General features: G+C 31.5%; 1 protein-coding gene across 3 annotated transcripts in view; it reads left to right on the top strand.

The window, feature by feature from the left end:
• The window catches only part of DCUN1D5 (defective in cullin neddylation 1 domain containing 5), a 69,869-nt gene that overhangs the window by 42,466 nt on the left and 15,107 nt on the right, over positions 1 to 12,296 (top strand). For 2 of the 3 annotated variants that reach the window (XM_054592497.1, XM_054592498.1), the window contains 2 exons: positions 5,614 to 5,684; positions 6,075 to 6,166. In XM_054592497.1, the coding sequence (XP_054448472.1) occupies positions 5,643 to 5,684; positions 6,075 to 6,166 (134 nt within the window). In that variant the 5' untranslated portion in view covers positions 5,614 to 5,642. Of the gene's footprint in view, positions 1 to 1,086; positions 1,179 to 5,613; positions 5,685 to 6,074; positions 6,167 to 12,296 lie in introns of all 3 variants that reach the window. The other variant, XM_054592496.1, reaches the window with a different exon arrangement.

Genomic DNA, 12,296 nt, shown 5'->3' with positions numbered 1-12,296 from the left:
AGAGATCTGCTTAAATATGTGAGGTAGGTAACTTATTTAGTCTGCATCTTCCTTTTAGTAATAGATTCATTTTTCCCCCTTCATTATGCTGTTTGGGAGAACAGCTTAAATATATTCCTAGAATTTGATATGGTTACTCCAGTAGCTCAAAATATTATGAAACGTGCCGATTAGTTTTGTATTATTTTAGATACCTTAAGCATGTAATGTATCAAAATTATTTAAATACTTTAAAATAGTTGAGCAGTCATAAGAACTCAGGTGATACTTTGCTTTATCAAGTTAAACTTTTTAAATATTGATATACTTATTTTACATTACGTTACTCAACTGCAGAAGTTACAGCATTTCTGTGTCATTGTGGTAGTAATGTAACTGTTTGAGGCCCTGTAGAAAAGATTCTCTGAAGTTCATTTTATCCTAAAGGCGGTTTATGAACTTCCCAACTTTAAATGACTTTATGGAAAAGATAAATAGAATTGAATTAAAGAACTTGATCCAATTATTTGTACTAATGATATGTTTTAAGTTTTTTTTTTTTTGTTTTTTAATTGGTGGAATTTAATTATACCCTTACATCTTGAATCGTCTTTTATCATTAAATATCTATTCAATCTTGGTAGATGATAAACAACTCTAAATATAGAGTTTTACTTTGAAGTATTGATGGATTATCAAAATATACTTTGTAATATTTTGTTTTCAAATGTTTATTATGTGCAAGTATAAATTACATGTAATTCAGAAGAATCATAAAGATTTATACTTTCCCAACTACCAGTTCTGCACTGAGACCATTAGGTTGGACTTCTGTTTGGTCTTTTGAAATCTGGGGAAATAATTTTTGTTGATATTTTTGGAATTTGATAGTGAGCAAAGTAGAATTTGGGTTTTGTTAGCTACAAGTTTTTATGTATAGACTACTGTATCAAATTGCAAATACTTAACTCCACTTTTTTCCCCCCATAACACCAGCTGTTAAAAAAAACAACTTGATTTAGTTTGATATGACATAGTTCATGTTGAACTTAGCTTTTCACTAAAAGTTGAGACAATAAATTCTTAGGCATTTGTGTGTTTTCTAAGCTATTGCAGATCCCAACCCCCTGCTAGACTAATAAGTGGAGAGGAACATTTTTCAAGCAAGAAGTGCCTGGCTTGGTTTTATGAGTATGCAGGTAATGAAAATAATAATAGAAGATAACAGTCACATGCTTTAAAACTTTTTTTTGGTTCATTTATTTAACAATTTATTTATTTCAGGCCTGCTATGTGTTAGTGCTGTGCACTGGGATCAAAGTCAAGACTGAGGATTGTGGGTAGGCTAAGAATTTGGTGCCCTTTCAGGCTTGGGCTTTAAATACACAATTCAGTATATATTTAGCGAGGGGGGGTGAAACTCATTTACTATTAATACAATTTATAAACAGATTCACTTCTTGGTTTACATTCATTGGCTAAAGTACAGTTGGTATTCTGGAAAACAAAGTATTTGATACAACATTTTATACTATACATAGTTCTTATTTTTCTTTTCAATATTCTTTTGAATTTTTTTCAACTAGAAACTGACATTTTCTGAAACTTTTGGGAGGCATAGTAAAAGATTCGAAACTCAGGCATATCATCACAGAACACATCCTTTAGTAATTGCTATTTAGGCGCTAACATCTATGAGAGATGTACTAATAAAAAAAGGAATGATAATACAATGCAATAAGTATTGTATTGGGAAGATGCACTGAAATTTCTTAAGAGGACTATATAACCCAATCTTGAGAGTATCAGGGAAGGCTTGAAGAAGCTCACAGACTAAATCCTGTAAGTGATGGAAGTAAAGCTTTCGGCTTAGGGTGGGGTGAAAATCAGTCACTTTGCTGAAGTGTTAAGCAAATAATATGAAAAAGAACACTTGTTTCCTATTTATTACTAATTTCTTCATAAGCATATATGAATTTTTTTTCCATTACAATGTTTTTGGTCTTCTAAAATTACTGATTTTAAAGCTCTTTTTTCTCACCTTGTTTCCTTTCTCTTTACCTACCTCTTTTTTTCCTCTCTTTTATCATGATCATTCTAAGTGTTTGTTTAAAATAAAAAAGTCTATATGCAGTCCTTGTATTATATGTAGTGTAATCAAGTTAAGGCTTCAAGTGTACTCTGAACTTGAGAGATAAGTTTAGGCTAACTGTAAGACTATGGTGGGAGGTGGGGCAATAATTTCACTGTTAGGATCCCAAAAGTATAATTTAAAAATTGTTTAGTAACAGAGCAGATTCTTTCTAGACCAGAACAACTGCTATTATTGGCATCCCAAGACAACCTCTAACCCAAATTAAATGAAGGGAATTCATTTTATTACTGAACTCCATTTAAAATGTAGGCCCATTATTCAAAATGCCAGTTTTATTGTTATGCATGATATAGAATCAAAAGGTCACTCATGTTATTTTACTTACAAAGGTAACTAGAGTTCATAAAATTAGTCTTCTTTTTTTCATTTATGCTTACTTGTTTTACCTCTCCTAGGGACTTTCCTGGTTAACATAAGATTATAATTAAACATTTGTTTCCTGTACTAGCATTTTTGTAATAGCCAGCATAGTAATTGCTATCTTTATTTTAAAATTATGCTAATTATATAACTTTTTCCTAATGACCATTCTGTTAAGTAGGCAGTGTTACCCCTGTGCTCTAGATAAGAAAACTGATACTTAGATTAAGTAATTTGCTTAAGAAAACACATGCAAAGCACTTAGTACAGTACCTGATCTATAATCAGAACTCAGTAACTGTTAGCTATTGTTAAAAGAGTAATAGTATCACAGTATCATATTTACTGGTTGTGTATGTTTGCAATACCGTTTCAAAATTACCAGTATAGCTCCTTTGTAGCTCATGTTGAAGATGCTGTGTCATTCATGTAGCTTAGTTTATTTCCTTATCTGCTATGGCTGTCATAGTTTTAGGCTCTGTGGTCATAGCTGGGAACATTTCTTTATGGTTATTAAAAATCAGTTTTCTGATTTTCTTTTTTTGTTTTAATATATTTTACCACTAACCTTGTTAATATAAGTAGGACATATATGATAAGCCTGATGGTTTTGTCCTTTCACAAGACTTCTCATCTTGACTGTTAGGTAAGTTAGCAAGGATTCAGTAATATACTGGGCCTATTACTGAACAAAAGTATGGACAGTGAAAAGGAACTTTTAAAAGTCTTAGAAAGAATCAAAAATAGGGATAGAATTGCAGTCCTAATAAAGTATCCAGCTGGTAAACTAATTTTCATAATTTTCATTTTCATAGCTTCTTAAATTGATTGGAAACCTGTTTTGTTTTGTTTTTTTTTGTTTTGTCTGAAAGTTAGTTCAGTTCAGCTCCCTGGGAGAAGTTTTATTGGAAGAGTATGTTTTAAGAAGAACCAATGACATTATGCGATCTGGGAAAAGATCATTAGACCTTGTTTTAGACTTAGACCTGTTAGTGTTTGCATTACTGCGGGAAAGTCACTTAAGGTTTACAGAAAGGTCTTACAAGTATCTTATACGTTTTAGTGTAACATAATTTAACTTGATTCTAATCTAATTTGAGTCACTAATCTCAAAGTATCTAGGGAGGCTCTATTGTATAACAGTAACTGATATTTCTGGACATAACTTTTCAGCTTTCTTTTCTAATTATTATTGATGGCAGCTTCAACAGCAAGTCAGCTTTCTTGTTGCATATAAAAATGTAGAATATATTCCTATCATGCTTAAAAAAAAACCTTTGTTTTCTTCTGTTAAATTTTTTATCTGATGCTAATTTCATCCAAACTACACATGACATAAGGATGTACATTGAGATATATTTTTACCAGCTTTATGGTATTTGTGTGCTTTTTAAAGTACTTAACACATTCTCATTAAAAAAAAAAAATTCTCCAGGTATATATTAGGAAGTGAAAGCTTTCTATAATTGTCACACCGTTCCCCATTTAACACCTCACTGCGTAAATAAGTGCAGTACTTATTTAAACCAACAAATTTAAAAAGGGTTTCGGTTCAGAACACACTATCTTAGCAGCCTGGGTCTGATTTGAAACTGCAGGAGTATATTGGCCACATACTTGCAGGCTACAGTCTTCTATTAAGAAAAATCTGAGGACATTAGCTTCACATTGCACTTGTGAACTAACGATGGTGATGTAAAATGCCACCTAAGCAGCTTTAGTTTAGTCTATAATTTATGAAACTGGAGTAGTTTTAGTCCTTTAAGAAAGGAAAACAAGTTTCCATTGGCTAATTTAACAGTGATATTTTAAAACTATATTTTCAAAGCCAGATGTGGTAAACATATTTCTATCACATTTCATATTGATTTAGTCTTTTTAAATTAAATTAGAAATATAACAGTTTTTGTTATGCAACATAATGATTTGATATATGTATATATTACAAACTGATCACCAAAACAATTCTAGTTAACATCATATCACGTAGTTACAAAAACATTTTTTATGATGATATCTTATAAGATGTACATTTTAGTGACTTTCAAGTATACAATACAGTATTATTAACTATAGTCACTATATTATACATGGCATCCCAGGACTTATCTTATAACTGGAAGCTTATATCTTTGACTACCTTCACCTACTTTTGCCTACCCTGCACTCCCACCTCTGGCAACCACCAATCTGTTCTCTGTATTTATGAGTTCGGTTTTTGGGGTTGTGGTGTTTTTTTGTTGTTGTTGTTGTTTTTAATGTACAGTTCACATATAAGTTCATTACTCATATGGTATTTGTCTTTTTTCCCCTGACTTACTTCACTTAGCATAATGCTCTCATGGTCCATCCATGTTGTCACAGATTTGTTTTAATTTTACCCAGTCACAAAAAATACTTAATATAATTACTATATTTTGGGAATCTGATAAAAAAATAAGAATTGGTGTACTGACTTATATTTAGCACTACTAAAAGAGAAAAATAAGAGTCAAGTATTGTTAATTATTGGATAAATGATAGACAAGCTAACGGAAGGATTAAGCATTTGTTTCTACATTAAAGTGACGTAACTGATGCTTTACTGTGTATTTGAGATGCAAGATGATAAGAAAAATATTCTAGAATGGGAATGTAATAATTTCCTTAAGTTATTATTTTTATAATATGTCTATCTTTTTATCAAAATTTTTATTTGTGTATATTCAAAGGGTAATATATGGCCTTCTATTTTAGTAATTAAACAGATATTTTCTGATGGTTGTCTTAAATTGTGTATTGGTGCTGGCACATTTTAATAGAGTAAGAAGCTCAAACCTTCTTATGTTTCTTTATGCATTGCCAAAAATTTTTGTTAGAGAAGGCTGTCAGTAAATACTTTATAATTGATATTAATGCTGTTTCATTTTTTATTTTCTTAATTTTATTTTGTAATGTATTCAAAGAACATTTCAAAACATTGAAAGCTCTGTAGCATATATACTTATAAATATGTCAAATTCAAATTCAGTTATTTGCGGAAATGTTATATTCATAGATGCCTTTAGCACAATGGCTTATATTTTTTGTTGATATTAAATTACAACAATAAAATATATAAATTATTTTTGTCTTTGAAGGTCCTGATGAAGTTGTAGGGCCAGAAGGAATGGAAAAATTTTGTGAAGACATTGGTGTTGAACCTGAAAATGTATGTTTTATTTCTAAGTAGAATGGGATACAAGTGGGGTATAGCATATTCATAAATTTCTAAAAATTAGGACACTTTAATTTTATATGAAGATTTATTATTGTATATTTTTATTTAGAATAGTTTTAATCAATTTAAATTGGGCATATGTTCTCTTTCTTGATACAGATGTCATTTGTAATAGAATGAGGTGATTCTGTCTTCCAGACTGTTAGAACTTTAAAGGAATTGGTCCATCTATATTTCTTTATAGTTAATAATTCCAAAGGTTTTACTCTTTAATATTTGAAAGAAGTACATAGCTGTATAAAAATGCTCTCCATGATAACTGTAGTCATGATTATCTCTGTGCTGACTTTTCCCCTATCCTTTATGTTCTGTTCTTTCCAGATTATTATGTTAGTTTTAGCGTGGAAATTGGAGGCTGAAAGCATGGGATTTTTTACCAAGGAAGAATGGTTAAAGGGAATGACTTCATTACAGTAAGATATTTTTTTAAAAAACAAATTTGATGGGCTCTTTGAAGATCTTAATATTTTGTGCTTTGTAATTTTCAGGAGTAAAGTTTCATTTTATGTAATCAAATTGGTTTAATCTGTAACAGTCAATTTAGGATTGACAAAATTTATGTTTTGGTTTGGCAAAATGAACAGGTCCTATTAAAATTTATTAACTCTTGGTGGGTAAACTAGGTATCCATGATGAACGTTTTTTACTCACAGGTTGTTGGAGCAATAAAGGATTTTCTTCTCTGAATGTATAATTCTACTATGTAAGGAGTTTTTCCTGGCGGGGGCAGTGCTAAGCTCTGGGGCCTCCTTGTCTCCTCTTTAATTTTATACTTGATCTAAAAATGAAATTTGGAGATAGAGTTGTATGGCACTTTAATTCTTTTTGGCCAACTGAATCTCCTAAAGAACAAAAGTACTGCTGTTTGACTCCTCGGCAACTTTTAGCCATTTTACAGTAGCAGTAGGATGCTTACATACTTTCATAAACCATGTAGTTGCTTCTTTATAAAAATAATTTGATTTTGGCTTTCCAGTATAAAGTAGGCTTAGTTTCAGAATCAGTTAGTAATATTTGTGGTAATTTTTTATCATGCTTCTGGTATTCATGCAGGATGTTACCAATTATCAACATTCCAAAATTGAGGAATCATTAATTTATATTTTTGAGCCCAAAACTGGGCATTTATTAACCATATGGTTTCCCGTTCTGATTATGCTTTTATTAACACATTTAACTATTCTTTACTCCTTGTTTGCCTGTCTTTAAATTTCAAAGTACCTCATTATTTTTTAAGTGTATTTGTTCATATAAAACTTAAATTTTCCTATTTGAATTTTTAGTGTCTAATGCTTTGTAATTCTGTTTAACCAGCATTAATACACAGATTATAGTTAGGCAAAAAACTTGCACACGTAACGAAATAATTTTTAGAATAGAACCTAAAATCAGCCCTCTCACTTCCATTATATATAGGTGAGATAAAGAGTCTGAGATTCAGAGAGGTAAAGAAAATATTTGCTGAAGTTTACATAGCACCTTCATGGCAGAGTCGGGACCTAGAACTTAAATGTCATGATTACCAGTCTACCATACTGTACTTTCATTTGTACATTCTTTTGTATAGGTGTTAACATTCTTTATAAAACAGAAAGCCATTATTAACTTTCTAAATCATAGTATTTACAACTAATACTGAATTCTTTTGTTTATCAAGGTGTCATAAAATGCTGTATTAAAATGTTGATTCTGAAATTCTTTGGCCTATTTCCCACCTTTAATTACCTTTATAGATAAAGGTAAAATACATATACAAAAAAGTGGTCAAAGATTATAAACTAATTTTCCCATAGCTCAGTCTGTTTTATTGAAATGTGTTTCAGTTCTAATATGGCTTATTTAGCATTGTAACTGCTTTTTGTACTACTATTTACTGCTTTTTTGGTAGACTTTTTTTTTTAATATTCTGGCTAACGTCTTAGTGTTTAAAACAAAAAGTTTTTAATTTATGTTTTTACATAACTTGGTGTAATATATATGACCTTTGTATAACAGAAATGTGTAAAACAAAGTATTTCTAAAATTTATCCTGAGTAACAGCATATGGCGTTGGGTCCAAGGATAAAAATTGACTAACCTGTGAACATATTTTTATTAGAACATCTTTCCTATAGACAGTTCACAAGCTATACAGAATAAAAGTAATTATGTAGCACTTAGAATTGAGTTAGAGGTTTCTGTTTCATTCATTTATTATTTCCTCTCTATCCGCCTAAAACCCTTTGTTGAATAACCTTAAAGCTAATCAAATTAGGCAGGCACACTTGACTGCAAAACTACTTGTTTTTTCCCCATGATATAGATTGCTATGTGAAGGATAGTTGACCCCTGAACAGCGCAGGGGTTAGGCAGTCGAAAATGTGTGAGTAGCTTTTGACTCCCCAAAAACTTTATTAATAGCTTACTTTTGACTGGAAGCCGTATTGATAAATAGTCAATCAATTCATATTTTGTCAGTTTTATTTACTGTCTATTGTATTCTTACAATAAGCTAAGCTACAAACAAAATGTTATAAAAAATTTAAGGGAGAATACATTTACTGAACATTTCTCTATTTCTCCATACCATATGCTATGCCATTGTTTTACACGGTGACCTGTCTGTCACTACCTACATCAATATTGTTTTATATGATACAAAACACTATGGATGTTATGTGTCTTACACTAGACATCAAAAATGAAAAGATAATAGGAAAAAAATTCATATTTATTTACAGGTATAATAATTTATGCACTGATAATGCAGAAGCCAGCCCTATGATTGCTTTATAGTAGCTTAGTATAATCTATGTAATTGCTTCACGTAGTGAGTAAATCTCCAAAAAGTTTCCAACATGTTTATTGAAAAAAAATTTGCATCTAAGTGGACCTGCACAGTTCAAGTATTGTTGATTGCATTTTGTTCATGAGTCTGTTGGCTAAGTCTTCTCACACTCTAAATCTTTTAAAAAACAAAGAAAAAACACGCTAGGAATAAAATAGTTTAAAATTTAAACTAAGACAAAGAAATCTAAGTTTAAATTTTTAAATTTATAGCTGTCTACTATGTTTAGTTTTATATAATAACTATAAAATGTAAAACTTTACAGACTTGATTCCATTTATAGATTTTTGATATTTTTGGAATTTAAAATAACCTGGGCATAGTTATTTTATGGTCCCTAAATTATCTGAATATAGTTATCAGTTGTTTCAAGTTAATTAATTTTAACCCTTAGAAAACTTTACTAGAGGTCTGCTAAAGAATAGAAACAGCCTGGGAGTTAAGGCATAATACCGTGGTCAAGGATAGTGGACTATAGTAATCATGATTAACTAAAATCTAATTGTGTAATGCTTAACAGTATTTAGAATAACTTTTTTTTACATTCATTTATTTTAAACCTGCTTATTTATGCAGACTTTTCAAAACTAAGTTGCCTTTCTCTTTTATGTGAAAGAATTTACGTTTAATTGGTATATAATTTGACTAGAAGGGCCTAGGGGATGTAATTGTTATATTCTTTCTAAGTAGTTCTCATCATTGTTTAATAATATTCAAAATTCTCTTCAAATTCGGTTTAATTTAGTAGAGTTTCATATTAAACACCTATATTATATAAGGTACTGTACCACTTAATAGTGATTTCATTGAGGCATAAGTATGGCTCATGTCCTCTAGTTACATTCTAATAGGGCAAGGAAGGCATTACAATACCAAAACCATAAATCCAGGTAGAATGTGACAAGTGCTAGGTTAAAAATACAAAATACTGTGGAAACACAGCTGCTCATAAAGTTAATTTTTGCTGAATAGACAGGAAACTCTTCTTAAGTGTGGCATTTGAACTGGACCTTGAAGATGAATAGGATTTTGATGGTTGAGGATATAGGAAAATATTGTTTCTGAAGAGGAAGTTGTAGTCAGAGCTTTGAGAAAGGAGAGCATATGTTGGAAGGAAGTAGTCTGGTTGTTAAAATCAAATGTTAAATGAAGAAAATTGATAGAATAGTTTTAAATTCCAGATGGTTGAGATAATGGCTACATTATGGAGGGTTTTGGCTAACATGTTGAGAGTCTAACAGATACTGGGAAGCCCAGAAATTTTTGAGCACAGAAATCATCAAGATTTGGGGGATTGTTTTCAATAGAGCAGTTGTTTGAATGTTCTGAGGTTCTTTTAAGAACTTTATGAAAACTGGACCTTATTTCCATTAATTGCACATACGCTGCTACACATAAAATATTGCATGTGGATCTTCCTCTCCTTGCATTTATGGATTCAGTGTTCCATAGATACTTGCAAATTTAGAGTGGAGAACTTTTTTCATATATGCTAGCTTTGGTTTTGGAACAAGGGTGGAATACAGTGATGGCAGAGAGAACTGTGAGCAGAAAATGTTGAAAAGATTATACTTGATATTATAATAGTGAAAAAAAAAGGCAAAGGGAAGAAGATAGCATCTGATAAGAATGGTGGTAACTAAGCTGCCTGTCAGTAGGTTTCAAACTGTATACCATATGGTCACCATATTGAGCCCTGGAAATTGAAGATTAAAGGTCATGATCTAGCATGACTTTCTTGAGGGGAGTGAGGAATGGGGACATTAATACTACCTTTTTTGGTGGGTGTGGAAGAATGGGGTATGCGGGATGCTGTGGTATGTAACTATCATTCGTTGAGGGTTTGGGGGCTACCTACTGATTGCCATTAGTATCCTTTCTTTCTCTCTCCCCCAGGACCATCATAATAATTTTAAATTGCACCCCCTCCACATTTCCAAAAATCCTCCAGAGGTGGGTTGTATTTTTCTGGTCGATAGACCTGATTCACAGGAAGTTCTAAATCCAGGACTTTGAGAATAAAATTTTTCCTGCTACACATCACTCTGTCAGAGCATACTTACTGGGACTTACTGATTACCAAAGGGAACCTCACTTAGATCTAATATATAAGTGAGAATTTCTTTTGAAGGTCTCTAATGAAGCAGAAATTTGAAAGCCTCTCTTGTTAATAATAAAGGTTTATTCTGCTCTCCAAAAGTAGAGAGCATTCTTGTGAAACCTTATGGAAGCTGAAATGGCATAAAGCAAAGAGGCAGTTCCCATTAATTTATATGGGAAAATTTTTTAGCATTCCCAGTCCCCCTAAATAATGTACCAAATCATACCAAATACACTTATTTATGTTGAGTTTTATGCTAAGCACTAACGCCCTTATGAGCTCTCTTCGACTTTTCTGATACCTTAGGACAAATTTTGCTAATGGGTGGGTGCACAAAATAAGTCAAGATAAAGCACAGATGGTTACAAACACAGTCTTAACTAAGGCAATCTAATGCTGAGATGGTAAGTGTAGTTCCTGGGGAAGAAGCTTGGTGGCGCTGCTTGGGATGCATGCTACCTCTATGAAGGATGGCTCCAAAACATACCGACTGATTCTTAAACGCAAAAATCCTCTTTAGATTTCTTTTGGTTATTGAAAACAGATAGTGCTATGTAGGCCTTTCATAAAAGTGAAGTGGCATAATGAGAACTTTAGAAAAGCAGAGATACCTGTACTCAGGAAATCAATTTCCAAATCCTAATGTTGAAATTTAAACCCATTGTCACTTATTCTAACAGCAGTAGCCTTGGAGAGTGGTAATATATTATGCCTGTGTTCCCTAAAATCTGTGTGATTTTTTTTGTTACTCAAAAAACTATCTTTTGCTTTCCATGACTTAATAATTAAGTATTCATTATTTCTTCTTAGTTCAGGGGAAATATTCTTTGTAAACTTCCTAAGTTATGAGGTATTGACAGTAATTCTTTTGAGTCTTGGGCTAGATTTAATCTAAGAATTGTGGTAGTGACTGCTTGGGTGTATGTTCACTGGTTTTGTTAGGTCTGTTCACTGTCTATGATGTTGGTAATACATGTGGAAGTTTGCGCTCTTCAAGTAAAAAACATTAATTCTCAGTTATTTTATTAGATTCTTTGCTAGTCAAGATTTATATAGTCCATTAGGAATGGTATGGAATAGTTTGGAGAGAGCTGCCGTATGTAGGTGACTTTTAAGTTATTTGCCTCAAAGGGAGAGCATATCACAGGAACTGTGCTAAGCATTTAAGATATGTGTGCTCATTTAATCTTACAGATTGTCTATTACTATGTTGTTTATAATGAGGAAACTGAGACTAAAAAAGGTTAAGTAACTTGCCTAAAGCCACATGACTGAAAATGAAGAAGTTAGAATTTTAAACACTCTCTCTTTGACCTGAAACTTTGTTCTTTACTTTATCGCTATCTTAAATTTATTAAGATCACATCCTAATTAATACTGTTTCCTTGTATACCTGTGGAATGTAAAATATTTGGAAAAGATGGTAATTTCTTGGATTCTTAGTGACTTGCCTGCTGCTATTTAAATGCACTTTACAGTTTTGCTTGAACTACAATTATTCACTAACTTTTCCCCAGATAGGAACTTTGAAACTTCTTATAAGTTATAATTTATTTGATTATAAGAAATCTAATTTCTTGTTTTTGGTATTCATATTTTTATTTAACAGATACTT

This window comes from Pteronotus mesoamericanus, unplaced genomic scaffold (genome assembly GCF_021234165.1).
Source record: "Pteronotus mesoamericanus isolate MK-2021 breed Mesoamerican mustached bat unplaced genomic scaffold, CSHL_Meso_final scaffold_36, whole genome shotgun sequence".
Taxonomy (NCBI): domain Eukaryota; kingdom Metazoa; phylum Chordata; class Mammalia; order Chiroptera; family Mormoopidae; genus Pteronotus; species Pteronotus mesoamericanus.
The sequence above is the reverse complement of the archived record's forward strand: the minus strand, read 5'-3'. Positions and strand labels throughout refer to the sequence as shown.